Below are 19,802 nucleotides of genomic sequence, written 5' to 3'. Positions count from 1 at the left end.
GACTGGGACTACAACTCCCGGGCTGCACCGCGCTGGCCCTCGTACCACGCCCCTCCTCCCGTACCATCTCCTGCCCCATCCCCCGTCTCCAGTCCCGGACCTGCTGCAGCCTGAGCTGGGGGAGCAGGAGCGTGGTGGGGAGGGGAGTGGGGCTGGCGACCCTGGAGACGGCGGCGCCGCAGCCTCTCCCCACCAGGCGGCCTCGGATCCAACTGAACACTCTGAAGGCACACCGACCGCGCCTCTCGAGTCACCCCACGCCGACCCTCCCGTCTTCTCTAGACTTCTTTCCCATCCTTCTCGCCTTTTACCCTTCCCACCCTTCCCGGTTCTGGAACGCCGCCCTCTCTTCACTCCCGGACCGGCCCTTTTCGGCGCCCCTCTTCCCTAGGGAGATGCGATGAGCCGGTGCCCCCGCGTCCTCATCGCCGTAACGGGCACGGTGCCCGTCCAGTGCCCGTGGTGGGGAGGGAGCACTCCGCGGCCCCTCCGTGAGGCCCCCGACTTGGACTCCCCCACAGCTGGAGTCCCTGGGCCATGCCTCAGGGGACCCAGCCAGGGGGTGGGCTCTAGAGGGAGGGGGGTGGAGAGGAGGAAGGACGGGGCCTTGGGCGCCTCTGAGATGCTCCCAAGCGCCAGGGGCTGCCGAGCGAGGCTCAGGCAACCGGGCGGCAGGCATGATGCCCTCGCCTAGCGATTCCAGCCGCTCTCTGACTAGCCGGCCCAGCACCCGGGGCCTTACACACCTCCGCCTCCACCGACCCTGGCTGCAGGCCCTGCTCACGCTGGGGCTGGCTCAGGTGCTGCTGGGCATCCTGGTGGTCACCTTCAGCATGGTGGCCTCCTCCATCACCACCACCGAGACCGTCAAGAGAGCCTGCCCGTCTTGGGCTGGGTTCTCGGTGAGTTGGGCGCAGCTGCTGGGTGGGGGAGGCTCCTTTGGCCCCACCCCTCAGCACCAGCTGCCAGTCCAGATCCTGGCCTCCCCTGGTCCTCTCGCTCCTTACCGAGCTGGGGACACCCTGTGGCGCGGGGCTCACCCAGGTGTCCCCCCTTCATGCTGAGCCTGTGCCCGCTTTACCCCCAGCTGGCGTTTTCCGGGGTTGTTGGCATCGTGTCTTGGAAGCGGCCGTTCACTCTAGTGGTAGGTGCCAGGGTCTGATGCCCACTGGGAGGCAGGTTCCTAGCACCTGAGGGGATGCCCATTTATGCCCCCAAGAAGGGAACAGACTCTTCCATTCATGTTGACCAGGCATGAATGCCTGTGAGTGAGGGTGGCTCCATTTGCGGTAGAGGATATTGTGGGGGTCCCAGCCCTGAGTCTATGCCCTCTTTTCCCCAGATCTCCTTCTTCTCCTTGCTTTCGGTGCTCTGTGTCATGCTCAGCATGGCTGGCTCTGTTCTCTCCTGTAAAAACGCTCAGCTGGCCCGAGACTTCCAAGAATGCAACTTGGTGAGATCTGAGGAAGGAGAGCCTGAGTGCACAAGTTGGGGGAGGTGTGTGGAGCACCTCGGCTTGTCCGGATTCAGGCTGCCTCACTCTCTCCACTCCCACTCAGGACGGAAAGGTCTGCGTGTGCTGCCCCTCTGTTCGTCTTCTCAGGCCCTGTCCAGAGTCGGGGCAGGAACTAAAAATTGCTCCTAACTCCACCTGTGATGAAGCCCGAGGGGCCCTCAAGGTGAGCATGCACCCCCATCTCCACCATTCCTTTCTCTCCCACCATCTTCCTAGCTCGCACTCTTGTGTCTCCTCCTGAGTCCTCACAGGCCCTGAATATGTGGGACTTACTCCACCCTAGGCTCCTCTCACATTCCTCTCTCTTGCCTTCCCCAGAACTTACTCTTCAGCGTCTGTGGGCTCACCGTCTGTGCCGCCATAATCTGTACCCTGTCTGCCATTGTCTGCTGCATCCAGATCTTCTCCCTGGACCTTGTGCACACGGTGAGTGGGAAGCTGGGGTCAAGGCCAAGAAGCTAGGCTGGGGGCAGGGGTGTGTGTGCTGGGACTGGTCTTGGGAGGAGGGAATGGCTGCAGCGCTGGCTTTTGAGCACCAGGGGCTGTGGCTCACCTAATAGGCATGTTGATTGTAGAAATATTTCAGAGGGAGGGCGAGGAGGGGACTCACTGGGAGTAACACAAGTGTGTGATGTCAGCCCCAGGATGTTGGAGAATGGGACTAAAAGTTGGGCGGAGTCCAGAAGGTCTTAGATGGGGGCAGGGATAACGGGTTGATGTTCTGATGGGGACAGAACAGAGAGTGATTCTGGGTGCAGAAGAGTCCATAAAGAGGAGGAATTCTAGATGGGCAGGGTAAGAGGTGAAGGTCCTCAGCTGGGGCAGTTAGAAGAGGAACCTGTTCTGGCACAGGAAGGGGCTGGAACTGAGCTTCTTGGAGGGGGCGGGGTCAGAAAATGTAGAGGAGAGAGGAATTTGGGCATCAAGGAGCTGTATTCCCAGAATTCAAGCTTGCTGACCTGCTTGCTCCCCAGCAGTTGGCCCCTGAACGCTCCGTCTCAGGCCCTTTGGGGCCTCTGGGCTGTGCCTCCTCGCCCCCAGACCCCCTACTGCACACCATGCTGGACCTGGAGGAATTTGTACCACCTGTGCCCCCGCCACCCTACTACCCCCCAGAGTACACCTGCAGCTCGGAAACAGATGCACAGAGGTGAGGCCAGGCAGAGTCCTATTGGGGGAACTAAGGAAGGAGACTGGGGCTGGGACCAGATTGGTGGGGAGGGATCTTTTCAGAATAGTTCTTTTCCAGGCTTTGACCCTTTCCCTCCTTCTGCCAGCATCACCTACAACGGCTCCATGGACAGCCCAGTGCCCTTGTACCCTACTGATTGCCCTCCTTCTTATGAGGCCGTCATGGGGCTACGAGGAGACAGTCAGGTGAGAGCAGGGCTTGGTGCAGGCTGGGGAGTCCAAGATAGAGCCTGGAATTCTGAGTGAGCTGCTGGTACTGGATAAAGATAATACTAGTTCTCATGATCTAAAGCACACCCACTGTCTCTTTGATCTGCCTGAGAAGGTAGTGAGGAGGGTGGGGTAAGAACTATTATTTCCATTTTACAGACATGGAAACTGAGGCCTACATAAAGTGACTTGGACAAAGTGACAAAGCTGGACTGGAATAGGTCTCCAGAGCTCTGTCAAGCCTAGGGGTGGCCATATCGGTGTGCAGGGCTGGATGCTTGACCCTTGTTTCTTCTGCAGGCCACTCTGTTTGATCCTCAGCTGCATGATGGCTCCTGCATCTGCGAGCGAGTGGCCTCCATTGTAGACGGTGAGCAGAAAGTGGGGAGGGTGGACAAGGACTGGGACGCCTGGGACATTGGAGCTGGTGGGGGGCGGGGCAGAGATTAGAGGGAGTTGGTGGTTGAGTGACAAGCGAAGACTGGGTTTTCCTGGAATCCTGGACTTAGTGGTCTCCTCTGAGATAACACTGGAGGCAGGCTGGCCCCCAAGAGGCTCTCCCTGTGGAAAGAGGCACTGCCTAGACCTGGCCAGGCTGATGCTACCCAGCTGCCCCTACTGCCCACAGTGTCCATGGACAGCGGGTCTCTGGTGCTGTCAGCCATCGGTGACCTCCCGGGGGGCTCCAGCCCGTCGGAGGACTCGTGCCTGCTGGAGTTGCAGGGCTCCGTGCGCTCCGTGGACTACGTGCTCTTCCGCTCTATTCAGCGCAGCCGCGCCGGCTACTGCCTCAGCCTGGACTGCGGCCTTCGGGGCCCCTTCGAGGACAGCCCCCTTCCCCGGCGGCCCCCGAGGGCAGCCCGCTCCTATTCCTGCTCTGCCCCCGAAGCCCCACCTCCACTGGGTGCCCCCACAGCCGCCCGCAGCTGCCACCGGCTGGAGGGCTGGCCGCCTTGGGTGGGACCCTGCTTCCCCGAGCTGAGGCGGCGGGCCCCCCGGGGAGGCAGCCGGCCAGCTGCGGCCCCTTCCCCCCGAGCCCCGGCTCGCCGCTTCAGCGATAGCTCAGGTTCCCTCACCCCGCCGGGGCACCGGCCTCCTCATCCGGCTCCCCCACCACCGCTGCTGCTGCCACGGTCCCACAGTGACCCGGGCATCACCACCTCCAGCAACACCGGTGAGCCCCCACAAGGCTCAGGAGAGGGTAGGCACTGGGAGGGAGAGGGCCAATGATGCCTGCCAGGATTTGGGATGCTGCTGGGGTCTCCGAGGAGGCAGAAATTTGGATTCACACCTGCATCAGACACGTCACCTGTGAAAAACACACCAGTCAGTAGCCTAGTGGTTAAAAAAAAGGGATTTGGTTGTTGGAACCCAGTCTTACAGGCCCCAGCTTGGGTTAGTTACCTACTCTTTCCAAGCCTTGGTTTCTCACCTGTAAAATGGGTATAATAACAATACCTCACCGTACATACTGTGGCGTTACGGAGAAGAGATGCGGGTCAAATGCTTCCTCCCTGGCACAGAACATGCTTGTCGTTACCATTATGTGCCAGGGCCTGGGAAGGATGCAGCGGAGAGTGATGGCACCTTAGCCCCTGATTTGGTGGATCGTTCCATCTAGTTGCTGGCAGACATGGGCAGCGACAGTGCCCGCTTGGTTGGGAGTGGGCTGTAGGAGCTGGGCTTGGGTTCTCAGGAGGGTGGTGAGATGGGTGGGGGTGTCTACTGCGCACTCCCAACTCAGTCCGTGTTTCTCTCCCCTCCTCTTCAGCTGAATTCAGGGACCTTTATACCAAAGTGCTTGAGGAAGAAGCTGCTTCCGTTTCCTCTGCAGATACAGGTTAGGCACATTGTTGGTGCCCAGGGGGCGGGAGATAGGGCAGTGCTGCCTGGCCTTTTCTGCACCTCCCATTCCACCCACTCTCCCTCTTTCTTTCTCCAGGGCTCTGCTCTGAAGCCTGCCTCTTCCGTCTAGCCCATTGCCCTTCCCCCAAGTTGCTCCGTGCCCGCTCAGCAGAGAAGCGGCGCCCTGTGCCCACCTTCCAGAAGGTCCCCCTGCCCTCGGGCCCTGCACCTGCCCACTCCTTGGGGGACCTGAAGGGCAGCTGGCCAGGCCGGGGCCTGGTTACCCGTTTCCTCCAGATGTCCAGGAAGGCCCCAGATCCCAGTGGGAATGGAGTCCATGGGCATAAGCAGGTAGAGTCAGGGGAGCCAAGGAAGACACCCAGGAAAGCCTGGAACTTCGAGTTAGGGGCCACACTGATGCTCTCTCCTGTGACCCCATCTAGGTGCCCCGGAGCCCCTGGGGCCGGCCAGGCCGAGAGAGCCTCCACCTTCGCAGCTGCGGCGACCTGAGCTCCGGCTCCTCCCTGAGGCGTCTCCTGTCCGGCCGCAGGCTGGAGCGTGCTACCCGTCCCCACAGCCTCAGCCTCAATGGGGGCAGCCGGGAGACTGGGCTCTGACCCGGGCGTCCCCCAACACTGAACAGATCCAGATGAATGCTGGGGCCACAGCAGCCCCAGCACCCTCCTGCACTGGCTGACACACAGAGAAACCTGCCGACCAGTCCCAGAAGTATCCGTTTCCCTCCTACCTCTAGGGCCTCCTGCTGCTTGCCTCTGCCGTCTGGCCTGGGAGAGCTCTTGTCCTGTGCTGCATGGGTGTTCAGGTTCTGGGGGGACATGCCTGTGCTTCCGGTGCTGGAGGAGGAAAATAAAGTCCAGTTCCTCCGGTGTGACAGTAACTCTGATTCACCAGGGGTTGTGGCCAGGGCACAGGCATGTCCCAGGTGTTTAAGCATAGGGGGCTGTATGCCTGTGCAATGGGGTGATGAGGCATGAAGGGTCAGAAAAATCAGGCTGGCCTCTCAGCTCTACCACCTCTAACTGCATGACCTTGGGCAAGTTATTTAACCTCAACTGCCTGATCCATAGAACATTGTGAGGACGAAAGTTTGTAAAGCTCTTAATACACTAAGTAAGCCTTCAATAAATTTGTTTTTCCCTTCTCTTCTGGATCATTCTTTATCACCACTGAGATTTGTGCTAGCCTCTCTCTTAGTTATGAAAACTCTCAAGACACCGATATCTATTTCCAGCTACCACACAGTATCTCTGTCCCTTTTCATAGCCAAACATTTTTTCTCTTCCTTCCTTCTACTCAAACATCCATTCTCTCCTCACCCATTCCCATCAGGCTCCTTCCCCTCCCTCTCCCCAGGCACTGCTCTTGAAACAAAATTTTCAGTAACCAAAAGAAGTATCAGACCCAGTGGCCATTTCTCTGCTTGCATGCATTTCACTAGACCTCTCAGAAGCATTTAACCCACGAAATCAGCATCTTTTCTCTTGAATTTTTCCCCTTTCTTGTCTTTAAAGACATCATGTTGTTGTTGTTTAGTTGCTAAGCTGTGTTTGACTTTTTTGAGACCCCCATGGACTGTAGCCCAACAGGTTCCTCTGTCCATGGGACTTTGCAGGCAAGAATACTGGAGTGGTTTGCCATTTCCTTCTCCAGGGGATCTTCCCAAATCAGGGATGGAACCCGAGTCTCCTGCATTGGCAGGCAGATTCTTTGCCACTGAGCCCCCAGTGAAGCCCAGAGACATTATACTTGTCTCTTTTTCCTCCTACTTTGCTGTCCTTTGTCAGCATTCACATCTCCACCTAACCGATTAACACTGGAGAGCCCCAAGGCTCTCCCCTTGGTCCTCTTCATTTTTCTACTTCCACTTTGTCTGTAGGTGGCCCTACAAGATCCATGGCTTTCACTGCCATCTATGTGTTCATGGATAATTCTCTCCTTTACCTCTTCATGAGCTCCAACCTCCAATGTGACATCTCACCTTGGTGTCTCAGACTCAACATGGCCACAACGGAACTCTTGATTCCCAACCCTTATGCCTGTTCCTCTCCGAACATTCTTCTCTTAATACATGGCACCACCACTCACCCCGCTGCACTTTCCATAAGCATAGGAATTACCCTCATTTCTTTTTTCTCATCTGGCATGTCCAGTCTTACCCTGAGTTCTTCCATGTCCCACCAGCTACCTAGCCCTAGTCACCACCCTCTCTCCTTGCCTCTTAATTGATCTATTTCCATTCTTCCCACAATCCATTCTCCAGTCAGCAAAGTGATAAGAAATGATGTCATATTAAAGTTCTGCCTAAATGTCATGGCTTTCCATTGTATTTAGAATAATCTCCAAACTCCTTATGAAACTATGGTCAGGTACAACCTGGTCCACTCTGCTTCACTCAAACTGCCATTGCGCAAGAGACTTTGCACCAGCTAGCTCTTCAGCAACACGAAACTCTGCCCTATAGCTGTTGCTTTCGCCTAATTCGAGAGTCTTAGTTCAGTATTCATCTTCTCGTTGAGCACTTCGCATTCTATCATACCGCCCTGTTGTTTTGAATACTTTAACTGCTATCTAAAATTATCTTGTTTGTGTAGTCCCATAGAATGCAAACTCCAATGAGCAGGGGGTTGCTCATTGCACTTGGTCTAACACTTAGTAGGTCCTCAACAAACTCAGTAAGTTACTAAAAGCGTGAGGTCTTGTAAACAGCTTCGGGACCCTATGACTTTGGGGACAGTCGTTGGGCCCTACAGGAGAGAGGGGGTAGGGAGGGGGCACTGCCCATAGATGGCGTCAGGCTGCAAGGCTTCTTGAATAATTCACCATCATAACAACCCAGCTTCAGGGAAAGAGGATTAGGGCGCGGCCAGAACGACAAAATGAGATAGGAGGGAGTGGACACTGGGGTTCCCAACGGGGCAATTTCTGGGCACTAAATGTTCCCTATCCCGAGACTCCCAAAGGAGGAAACTCAAGAGTACAGCTCAGCTTCCAGTGACCCGGACTCACTGAGGGAAAGCAACCTCCCCGATCCATTAGGGTGTGCTGGCGAGTATGTACGGAGGCGCATGCGCGCTTCTTGCTTCCCGCGCCCTCTTTCCAAATAGACCCCCTAATACGCTTGCGCCGCATTTGGTCTACGGCTGGTCAGCGGAAAGTGCCCGTCCGCAGCACTACCAATGAGACGTGCGGAAAGTGCCTGCGTCCCGCCTCCTGACGATTACGGGTCTCCCTGCCCGAGCTAGGCCCCGGTCCCGCCCAACCCGCCCGGCCCAAGCGGCCCCGCGCGCCTTGCGGCTGCGCGTGGTGAGGTGCGCCCCGTCTCCGCAGAGCCCTGTGCTCCAGCCACGCCTACCAGCTTTACAGGCTGCCCTGGGATTTCCTTTCGCCTCCGGCTGGGGCTGCTGTTTCGCTTCGCCGACGGTAGGCGTAATGGATTTTGCACTGCTTCGATCTTAACTCTGCCTTCCCTGCATCTGCAGTTCACCTTTTTATCAGCACTGTTATCATTAGTTGTAGGGATGGTCGTGTTTTACTGATGAGGAAGAGGGGGGAAATCTTCAAATCCTCTTCTACCCACTTGCATTTTTGAGGACTGGAATGGGGAAAAGGTCTGTATAGTTTATCCATTTTTCAATCATCCGACAAGTGTTCACTGAGCACATCACTGGCGCCGGGTGCTGTGCTTCCTCCTGGCGATACGCATTGACCCCTGCTCTATTAGGCTTTCGCATGGACAGATCAACAGACAAAGGAGTTAGGCCACTGGGTGCTATAATTGACATCAAGTCGTTTTTACAGTTAACTGCAGCTAACAAGAGCTACAAAGGAGATGTGAGATTTGTGAGCTTGTGTTAGTGTTACCGGAGGGGGGGTGTGTGTGAGAAAGAGAATTTTTCAGGCATAATGACAGGAGCTGAGATCTGAAAGAAAGATGAACAGGCATTAACTAGGCCTGGAGGTGAAGAGTGGTACAAACTGAAGAAGAGGCTTTGTGAGGATTCTGAGGGGAAAGGAGAGAGAACAAGGGGGCCAGTCCATGCAGGCTGTAATTAGAGACTGGTCTCCGTGCCTTGGCACTTACCCCTTACAGTCTGATTTCTACACAGCAGCCAAAGTGATCTTTTAAAAATGTAGACCTGAGGCTGGCACTTCCCTGCACCAAACTGTCCAGTGAATTTCCATCTTGGAATAAAATGCAGACTCCTCACAGTGGCCACGAAGGCCTTACAGAATCTGACCCCCAACCTTTTTCTCTAAATTCACTTCCTGCCACTCTCCCCCTCACTCCCTATGTCAGGCACTCCCTACTCCTTTATTTTGTTTCATAGCGCTCATGGCCATCTGAAGTTCTGTGTTTGTTGTCTACCATCCCTGCTAGAACATAAGCTCCACCGGGCCAGGGACTTTATCATCTTATTCATTACTGTATCTAGAACAGAGCCTGACCCTTAGTAGATGCCCAATTATTATTTGTCAAATATGTGCACTGGGGAGCACATAGCAGGGGTGCTCTGCCCATTTAGGGGGTGTCAGGAAAATGGTACTGATGGTAGAGACATTAAGGCTGAGGACTTACTGATGAAAAAGAGTATTTAGTCTTTTTTTTTTTTTCTTTTTTAAGAGAGAAGAAAATATCCTAGCTCAGAGCAGAGGCAAGATGGGATGTGGCCTGTTAGGCGAAAGGTGATTGGAGCATATAGTTCATGTGGAGAGATGAGAAATGAAGCTGGAGCAAAGATGCCAGGTCCCATAAGGTCTCTTAAAAGGCAGTATGGAGCCATTGAAGGACTTTAGGAAGGAGAGCGGCAGCTTCAGTGTTTGCATTTGAGTTACACCGTTGAATGCTTCTTGAAGAATGGATTGGAGGAGAGAAGTAGAGTGTAGAAGGTCAAGTGAGAGGTGTTTCAGTAGTTAACAAGAGAAATGATCGGGAGAAGGATTCGGGGAGAGGACAGAGTCAGGCACAAGCCCCCGGTTCTTTGAGGAAGAGGTTCTGTTCATGGGGAAAGAGAACACAGGAGGAAGAGTGGGTTTGGCTGGAGGGGATGATGCCCTCGTGATGGTGCTGCTGAAATGTCTGTGAGACTCCCACCAGGAAAGGTCTGGAGGGTAGAGTCATCACAGAGTCCGTCTGAAGAGGAGGATTGGGATTGGAGGTGCAGATTTTGGAACCAAAAGCAACTAGAAGGTAATCAAAGCCATGGGTTATCTCTGGAGAGAGCATGGTGCATGAGAAGAGAAGTCCTAGGACAAAACCCTAAGGAACAGACAGAGGAGGCGAAGCCTGCAAAGGAGAAGGAACCGCCAAAGAAGGGAGAGGACTCCAGAGCAGCAGAGTACGAAGCCATAAGAACAAAAGAGAGTGGTTCTAGAACAGAGGGGCCTTGTGTCAACTGAGGGAAAAAGTACAGTCAGATATGTGCTTGTGTACTTGGTTGCTCAGTTGTGTCTGACTCTGTATGAAGCCCGCCAGGCTCCTCTGTCCATCGGGATTCTCCAGGCAAGAATACTGGAGTGGGTTGCCATGCCCTCCTCCAGAAGATCTTCCCAACCCATGGATAGAAACCAGGTCTCCCACATTGCAGGTGGATTCTTTACGGTCTGAACCACCAGTGAATCCCTGGGCTGGGCATTATTCATTGGATTTAGCAACAGAGGGATCATCAGTGACCTTGGCAAGAGCAGTTTTAGGGAGCCAAGAGGATCCAGCATCAGCCCATGCAACATAGGAAATGAAGAGAAGACTCACCAGTTGCAGCAGCTCATACCAGAGGTTTGGCTGTGAGTAACATTACAGGCATTGTTGTGTGAGGTCCTCATAACAACCCATGAGGCAAGAGGTTTGGAGATGAGGAAACTGAAGCTCCAAGAAGTCAAGTAACTTCCCAGTATCTCAGTTCTAGTAAGGAATGAAGCAAGGGTTTTAATCCTGAATAATCACTAGGGTGTCCGTGTTGAAACACCCTTCCCCTTCCTTATTGCCTCCTCTTGAGGGAGAGAATCGGTGGCAGCCAGAGGGAGCAGAGGTGGGGGTAAAGGCCTGGGACTGAGGACTCCTTCCGCTGTACCTGGAGGAAAGAAACAAAGGCTAGATAACATCAACAATAATAATTCCAGCCATCCATATGGAGTTTTACAGTTCACAAGGACCACCTTCTCATACCTTTCTATCTGCAATGAGACTCATGACAGCCTTGCATGGGAGGCTCAGGACAGAAAGGAATGTGTGAGCAGGCTCACAGTCGTTCAGCATTTGAATCATACTTCCTGTTGCCTCAACCAAATCCCCTCAATTAAGTCTCACTCTGGCTCTAATAGTCCTCTTCAGAGTTAGCTTCATTTCTTCAGATCACACCAAAGACATTCTCGGACAAGAATGAAACACTGACAAGCAGGGCCTTAAACAGCGAATGCGGTTAGTAACGTCACTCATTCATTCATCCAGTAAACCTGAGCCCCAGTTCTGTGCTTGTCTCTTGAGGAAAAGTTTTAGGTTTCAGAGAGAAATAGGAACTGTGAGATTTGCCCTGTGGCCATTTAGAAACTTACAGAAGGGACTTCCCGGGTGACACAGTGGATAAGAGTCTGCCTGCCAGTACAGGGGACACAGGTCTGATCCCTGGTCTGGGAAGATGCCACATGCCATGGAGCAGCTGAACTCTATGCACCGCAACTATTGAAGCCTGCAAGCTCTAGGGTCTGTGAACTGCAAGTACTGAGCCTGTGTGCTGTGACTACTGAAGCCCGCACCCCTAGAGCCCGTGCCCTGCTGCAAGAGAAGCCATCACAATATGAAGCCTGTGCAACTGCAACAGAGTAGCCCCCACTCACCACGGCTAGAGGAAGCCCATATGCAGCAACAGACACCCGGTGCAACCATAAATAAATAAATAGATAAATAATTGTTTAAAAAAGAAAGAAAAAGAAACTGAAGACTAAAAATGTACTGAAATGTCAGGGAGACTGTATGACATGATGACTAAGAGCTGCTTGGGCTTCAGAGTAGGAAAGAGCTGAATTTAGGCTTGACTCTGCCACTTACTTAACCTCTCTGAGTCAGTTTTCCCCATCACATGGGGTTGTCAGGCTAATGCATGTAGTTAAGCACCCATGAAAGATTAGCTATTGGTATCTTGAGAAAAATTATAGGAAAGCGTATGAGGTGCAAACACTTTCCATTTGCACTGAACTTTACAGGTATGCTATGGTTATTGTTTATGAGTTGGTTAATTAAACCAACTATTGACATAATCATTCGGAAACATGTCAGATTATGTATCAGATCATCAGTCATACACATTAAACTTACACAGTGTTACATCTCAGTGGCAGTCGCGGTTTAGTCGCTAAGTCATTTCCAACCCTTCCCACCCCATAGACTGTAGCCCACCAGGCTCCTCTCTGCTTGGGGTTCTCCAGGCAAGAACACTGGAGTGGGTTGCCATTTCCTTCTCCAGGGGATCATCCCGACCCAGGAATTGCAGGGAGATTCTTTAATGACTGAGCTAGAAATGTAATAAAATTTATCTCGATAGAGCTGAAAAAAAAGTTTGTTGATCAGATGAATCCGGAGATGAAGCTACAACCTCGTAATTAAGGGGCAGAAGGGTCTCACTGGAGGAAGAAATCATTTGGTGTCAGTAATCAGTAAGAGTGGTGATTCTTCAGGTCATAAACCAGAGCTGAAAGGATAGATTAAAGGTTGACTGGGAAGGTTTATCCATTCACTTATCTCTCAAGTATTTTTTGAGTCCTCCTCTGCCATACATAACATGAGAGTGTCTCTGTTTGACCATGGAGGTGACAGTGGGACCAGGGGGAGGCACCCTTCTTGGGGAGTTGACTTGAGACCTACAGAGTGAGGAGCCTGTGACATGGTGCTTGCCAGGCTCCAAGGCTGGAGTTTGCTATCTGAGCCAAGGGTTGGCTGAAGTGAGATCAGAACTTCTGTGCTGGGTCAGCCAAACTATTTTTGTGCTTCAGCTTCTCACTTATATTTATTTCCCAGTTGCCCTTCCCTGGTGTTCAGCTAAGTCTTTTAAAAGTGCTGTGCAAAGGGAAACAAGGAGCGCATTTGTGGCCACCTAGTACGTACTGGCGTGCTGTGATTCATGGGGTCGCAAAGACTCGGACACGACTGAGCGACTGAACTGAACTGAGTGCATACTCTTGCCTGGAAAATCCCATGGATGCAGGAGCCTGGTAGGCTGCAGTCCATGGGGTTGCAAAGAGTCGGACACGACTAGGCGACTTCACTTTCACTTTTCCCTTTCATGCATTGGAGAAGGAAATGGCAACCCACTCCAGTGTTCTTGCCTGGAGAATCCCAGGGACAGCAGAGCCTGGTGGGCTGCCGTCTATGGGGTCGCACAGAGTCGGACACGACTGAGGTGACTTAGCAGCAGCAGCAGCAGTAAGTCCATAGTGATGACTGCAGCCTGGGCATTTGAGGTGACTCCCTTAGGGCAGTGGGTCTCAGTTGTACCCTAGAGGGCATTTTGGAAACATGTCTTTAGTGGAGACCATGATTAGGAGCCATTGGCTTTTCTAGTAGTCATGTACGAATGTGAGAGTTGGACCAAAACGGAGGCCGAATGCTGAAGAATTGATGCTTTCAAATTGTGGTGCTAGAGAGGACTCTTGAGAGTCCCTTGGACTGCAAAGAAATCAAACCAGTCAGTCCTAAAGGAAATCAGTCCTGAATATTTATTGGAAGGACTGATGCTGAAGGTGAAGCTCCAATACTTGGGCTACCTGATGTGAAGAACTGACTCATTGGAAAAGACCTGGTGCTGGGAAAGATTGAAAGTGGGAGGAGAAGGGGACGACAGAGGATGAGATGGTTGGATGGCATCACCGACTTGATGGACATGCGTTTGAGCAAGCTCCAGGAGTTGGTGATGGACAGGGAAGCCTGGCGTGCTGCAGTCGATGGAATCACGAAGAGTGGGACACAACTAAGCGACTGAACAGCAACGATTGAGAATTCAGTGGCAGAGGACAGGAAAGGTAGACTATAACATACGCGACGTCCTGCACAAAGAAGAATCTCATTCTACTTACTTGGGAATGTTGTGTTCAACAATATATGCAAATATAAGATCAAATATAAATTAGCAAGACGTTATCATATAATAATGCAGAAAAGTTTTAGAAGTTTTGTTGTTGAAAAGCCCAATAACTTAGGAGAAGATCATTATGGAAGAAGAAGTTAAATACATTGTCTTGAAATTATTGCATCTGCCTACTCAGCATATTGGAGCACTTCCAACTATGTAATATATTTAGTTGTAAAGAGTTTCAGTGTGGTAGTATTCCTACAAAAACAATGAACCAACTGCAAATATGTAATGAAATTTCTTTTACTGGCTTCATTGAGGTTTAATTTATATACTATTAAAGTTTCTTCTTTTAAGTGTACAGTTCAGTGATTTTGAGTAAATTTAAAGAATTTTGCAATTTTGATTCCCACTCCAGCAGCAGGCGAGTACTAATCTGTTTTCTGTCTCTCTAGATTTGGCTGTTCTAGAATTTCGTATAAATGGAATCATGCAGTGTGTGGTCTTTTTGTCTGCCTTCTTTGACTTACCATGATGTTTTTGAGGTACATTCATGTCATAGCATGTATTGGTATTTTGTTCCTTTTTATTGTTGAATACTATTCCATTTAATGAAATACCACAGTTTGTGTCTTTATTCACCAGCTGATAAACGTTTGGTTTGTTTCCATAAATAACGCTGCTATAAATATTCATGTGCAAGTCTTTGTGTGGATAAATGTTTTCTTTTCAGTAGCTACCTAGAAGTGAAATTGCTGGATCAAATGGTAACTGTGTTTAACATTTTGAGAAACTGCCAAACTGTTTTCCAAAGTGGCTATACCATTTTACATTCCCACAATAACATGAGCGTTTTAATTTCTCCACATCCTTGCCAACACTTGTCATTGTCTGTCATTTTGATCATAGCCATCCTAATGTATATGATGTGGTATCTCATAGTGGTTTTGATTTGCATTTCCTTAATGATAAATGTTGTCAAGCATCTATTTGTGTTCTTGTTGGACATTTGTACATTATCTTTGGGTAAGTATCTCTTCAAGTCCTTTGCCTGTTTTTTAATTATCTTCTTATTGCGTTATAAGAGCTCTCTGTGTATTTTGGATACTAGGCCCTTATTAGAGATGTGATTTGAAAATATTGTATCCCATTCTGTGGGTTTTCTTTTCACTTTCTTGATGGCATCCTTTGAAACACAAACATTTTTCATTTTGATGAAGTCCAGTTTATCTTTTTCTTCCATCATTTGTATTTGGGAATCATAAATAAGAAACCATTGTCTAATGAGAGTTTGAACTTAAGCTATAATGAGATGAGAACTTTGGGGACCTTGAGAAGAAGTAAGAGTGTTTACCTGTGGGAGAGACATGCCTTATTGGGGATCAGAGGGCAGACTATGGTAGATTGCCTCCTCGATGGCCCCCAAATGATCCCCACCACCTGGTGTTCATGCCTTTATTTAGCCTCTGTCCCACACACATCTCTATGGAACACCTGTGTAGGGACTTTGCTGGCAGTCCAGTGGTTAAGACTGTGTGCTCCTAATGCAGGGGCCGCAGTGTCGTTCCCTGGTCAGGAAACTGAGATCCCACATGCCACACTGGTGTGACAAAAAAATAAAGCAACTATCCTTCAATTGGGCTTTCCTTGTGGCTCAGCTGGTAAAGAATCCACCTGCAATGCGGGAGACCTGGGTTCGATCCCTGGGTTGGGGAAATCCCTTGGAGAAGGGAAAGGCTACCCACTCCAGTATTATGGCCTGGAGAATTCCATGGACTGTATAGTCCATGGGGTCGCAAACAGTTGGACACGATTCAGGGACTTTCACTTTATCCTTCAATTTAAAAAAATAAATAAAATTTTAAATATATATATTAATAAAAAGAAGATGACTGTTATCCAATAGGATATTGTAAAAATGATCATGTGTGGTTCCTGAGGCTAGGACACTGTGGCTTCTGCCTTACTCTGTCTCTTAGACCACTCACTGGAGAGGAATCTAGCTGCCATGATGTGAGGACACTCAAGCAGCCCTATGAATTATTCCACGTGGTGGGAAACTGAGGCCTTCTGCCAGCAGCCAGCCCCAGTTTATCACTTATGTTAGGTGATAAACCTATGTTAGGCTTCCCTGGTGACGCAGACAGTTTACTGCCTGTAATGTGGGAGACCTGGGTTTCATCCCTGGGTTGGGAAGATCCCCTGGAGAAGGGAATGGCAACTCTAATATTCTTGCCTGGAGAATCCAATGGACAGAGGAGCCTGGTGGGCTATAGTCCATGGGATTGCAAAGATGCCACACGACTGAGTGACTAACACTTTCACTTTCACTTAACTTGGAAGCAGAGCCTCAGCCCAGTCAAGCCTTCTGCAGATGACAGCAGCCCTGACCAATGTCTTGGCAATAATCTTTTTAGAAACTGCAAGTGTGAACCATCCAGATAAGCCACTCCTGCATTCCTTTCCCACAGAAAATGTGAGATAGCAAATGTTTATGGTTGCCAAAAACAAAGAAAAAGAAACCACTGGTTAATCTTCCTTATTCCAGAAATGTTATAGTTTTAGCTCTTATATTTAAGTCTGTGATTCATTTTGCTTTGATTTTTGATTATGGAGTGAGGTCAGGGTCTAAGTTTATCTTTTTTGCACATGATATCCAGTCATCTCAGCACCATTTCTTGAAAAGAAATTCCTTACTGAATTGATAAGGCTTAGAATCAAATAGTAAATTTGTTAAGACTTGTGGAATGCATTGAATCTTATTCATAAAGACTGACTTTTAAGCCTTTTTATTTATCATGTATTTTATATTTTTACAGCATAATAATAATTACATTTTGTAAAAATTACATGAAAATTACACACTGAAATTATTAATTCATGGGCTGTTTTTCCTTCTGTTAAATCCTAATTTATTCCATTTAGGTTAGTACATATCTGACTATTCTATAATGTCTTGTAGATAATCCTTCCTAAGCATTTATTTATTGAAAACATATTTTCCTATAAATTAAAGTTCCAACATCTTTCCAATTAAGGCAACAATATTTAGTCTCTTAAATATAAATAAAAGTCTATAAATAAATAATATAAATAAAAGTCTATAAATAAAAGTTCCAATATCTTTCCAATTAAGGCAACAATATTTAGTCTCTTAAATTATGTGTGTAGGTAAGTCATGGTATCTATACCTTTATTTTAGGATAATAGAGAGTATGTAAGGAAGTACTTGTTACGAAAAGGGGGTGCTCAGGCTGTTGGGCTGAAATTTCCTGTGAAAGGGAGAGAGAAGCTCAGGAACAGAGGCAGACCTGCCCCTCCCCAACCGAAAACCAGTCCATCTTGCTCAACCCGGGAGTCCTGGATTCTGTTTCATTATCGACCAGTTATCCCGTGACCAGTGCCTTTGAAGAACACAGATCCAGAAATGGTGCCACGTAGCCCGTGCTTTGGAAGCCAACTTGGGCTTCATTTTTAGCAGATAAAACACACTGTGGAAAACACGGGACAATTTTAAAACAGTACAAAGCAACACTGCAGACAAGCACAGCAGCTTTTGAAAATAACCAGTGGCTAACGTAGCATTTGGCACACCAGGAGGCACTCACCCCCAGGTGTGATGTGTGTTACAGGACTCTGGATATGAATCTGTTATCAAACACAAGTCTGTGTGCTCAGTGCAATGAGGCCAGACAAGACCAAAACTTTGAGTTTGGAGCAAAGAGAGGTTTACTGCAGGGCCATGCAAAGTTGCCTAGGCCTTAAAAACCCCCAACTCCTGGAAAGCTTTCAGCCAAGCCCTTTTATAGGCAAGGGTAGGGGGCGTGGTTAGTTGTTGCAAACTTCTTGGTGTCAGATCATTTTTTCTTAAGGTCAGGTCATGGTCAGGTCACCAAGTTGCTGTAAACCTTCACCAGAGCAAATGTTATTCTCTGTTCCGACAAAGGGCAAAGTGCTAAGGCTCAGCTTCCGCAGGGGACCCTGCGCAGGCCCGTTTCTCTGCCGGGAGCACTGGTCTGCGTCCTTCCCCCAGTGCCCGGGCCCTGCTGAAGAGGCAGATCTCAGCTGGCGGCATCAGGGGCAGGTCCCCAGAGCCTGCCCAGCCGTCATCACTGAGGGAGCCGGGCGCCCAGCACCCAGCCAGCCCTTGGGCTTTTCATTTAAACCGGAGCGAAACATTTGTGTAGGATGAGTGGGATTACATGTTGTATCAAATGCCCATCGGGTTAGTTTCCAGCTCACAGCAGTGGCCCTTCTTTGAGAAAAGCTCCAGCCATAGAGGTAGACCTGAAGTCATGATGGGCAGTATCATTGCAGCTTAACCCTGACCTCTGCCACCTCCTAGTGGGTAGATAGCTGATCTCAGCCGTATCAGTTTTTGAAATGTGAACGGAGAGACTGAAGCTGTTGAAGCTGTGCACGGCACGCCACGCACTCCAGTTGCTGAGGCCTCCGTGGATGGTGACCCATGGAGACTGGCACTGCCATTAGACCCCAGATGGGGAATGGAGGAGAGGGCGCGACTGCTTCGAGGCCTGGGCCTGGCCAGGGGATGGTGTGGCGAGGGCTCTGGAGCTTTGTGGAACAGCCCTCAGCCTGTCCCCAGACCCCCCAGCTCACTTGCTGGCCCCGAAGAGAAGGCCTCTCATCTCTCACCCACTCTCTGCCTTGAGGACCACTGCCTGGTTGAGAGCTGGCAGCCATAGGGTCCATGCATACCTGCTTCGCCCCTTATTACAAATCCAGGTCCCACCACTGAGTAGTCAAGGGACTTTGGGCAACTTCGTGACCATTTAGAGTCTTAAGTTCCTCATCTCTAAAGTGGGGAAAAAATTAGTATCTGCCTTGTGAGAATGAAATTAGACAATGAACATAAAGCAGCATAGAATAAGTACTCAATAAATATTGGCCCTTATAATAACCAACTTTACTAAGAAGATAAAATACAAAAGCCTCAAGGGCAAATCATCTTGATAGAAATGAAACAAAAGACTCAACAAAGTCTCTGCCTGCAAAGGGAAACAGGCAAGGGAGAGGGACTTTAGAGCCAGCAGAACAGGTCAGGGCAAACATAGTATCTGCTTAATAAATACTGGTGGGACACGTGAACTCAAGGGAAGTAAGACATTGGATGTCACCTGCTCTCCTCCCCAGAACAAGTCATGTGTAGCATTTCCTTGAAAAACAGGAAGTCTGGATGGGGCAGATTTGACATAGTGATGCTGGTTCACGTAAACGGAACAATTTGGCACCTACCCATCCCGATGCTAAAGCTGAAACTGCAATACTTTGGCCACCTCATGTGACGAGTTGACTCACTGGAAAAGACTCTGATGCTGGGAAAGGTTGGGGGCGGGAGGAGAAGGGGACGACGGAGAATGAGATGGCTGGATGGCATCACCGACTCTGTGGACATGAGTTTGAGTGTACTCCGGGAGTTGGTGATGGACAGGGAGGCCTGGCGTGCTGTGATTCGTGGGGTCGCGAAGAGTCAGACACGACTGAGCGACTGAACTGAACTGAACTGACCTGAACCCATCCCGAGCCAGGCCTTCTGCTTGAATGAGTAAGAACTCATTTGTGGAATTCCAAGCTCCTTATGTACACTCAGCCCTACCTTGCTGTAGTATTTGGTGCCAGTCTTCATTAGCATAGTGGTGAGCCCCTGCCTGTCACATGGGAGACCAGGTTCAATTCCCCAAGGGGAGGCAACACGCCCTTTTTGGGCTTCCCAGATGGCACTAGTCATAAAGAACCTGCCTGCCAATGCAGGAGACATAAGAGACGAAGGTTCAATCCCTGGATCATTAAGATCCTCTGGAGGAGGAAATGGCAACCCACTCTGGTATGTTTGCCTAGAAAATCCCATGGACAGAGGAGCCTGGCACGTTACAAACCATGGGGTTGCAAAGACTGAAGTGACTTAGCAGTGTGCTAGGCATTATCATACTCACACCTTA

At 50.1% G+C, this 19,802-nt stretch overlaps 2 protein-coding genes across 3 annotated transcripts in view; both read left to right on the top strand.

Annotated features, from left to right (window-relative positions):
• Positions 1-29: 29 nt before the first annotated feature.
• Positions 30-5,924, top strand: ENTREP3 (endosomal transmembrane epsin interactor 3). 2 transcript variants are annotated; one of them, XM_055402364.2, is made up of 12 exons: positions 30-902; positions 1,088-1,144; positions 1,343-1,453; positions 1,560-1,679; positions 1,835-1,942; positions 2,491-2,666; positions 2,794-2,893; positions 3,218-3,287; positions 3,546-4,091; positions 4,689-4,757; positions 4,860-5,113; positions 5,206-5,924. In XM_055402364.2, exons 1-12 carry the CDS (start codon positions 678-680, stop codon positions 5,377-5,379), a joined length of 2,010 nt encoding a protein of 669 aa, XP_055258339.1. In that variant the 5' UTR covers positions 30-677; the 3' UTR covers positions 5,380-5,924. The 2 variants fall into 2 exon arrangements, with proteins under 2 accessions (XP_055258339.1, XP_055258340.1); XM_055402365.2 differs by having other exon boundaries at positions 32-902; positions 2,494-2,666.
• Positions 5,925-8,055: 2,131 nt separating this feature from the next.
• Positions 8,056-19,802, top strand: part of GBA1 (glucosylceramidase beta 1) — an 18,541-nt gene continuing 6,794 nt past the window's right edge. Inside the window, exon 1 of the mRNA XM_055402025.2 lies at positions 8,056-8,203. The gene's annotated coding sequence lies outside the window, so the exon portion shown is untranslated. The remainder of the gene's footprint in view (positions 8,204-19,802) is intronic.

Source organism: Moschus berezovskii, chromosome 4 (genome assembly GCF_049115385.1).
Source record: "Moschus berezovskii isolate FMDL1 chromosome 4, NW_MosBer_1.0, whole genome shotgun sequence".
NCBI classification, from domain to species: Eukaryota; Metazoa; Chordata; class Mammalia; order Artiodactyla; family Moschidae; genus Moschus; species Moschus berezovskii.
This window is presented reverse-complemented; position numbering and strand designations above follow the sequence as displayed.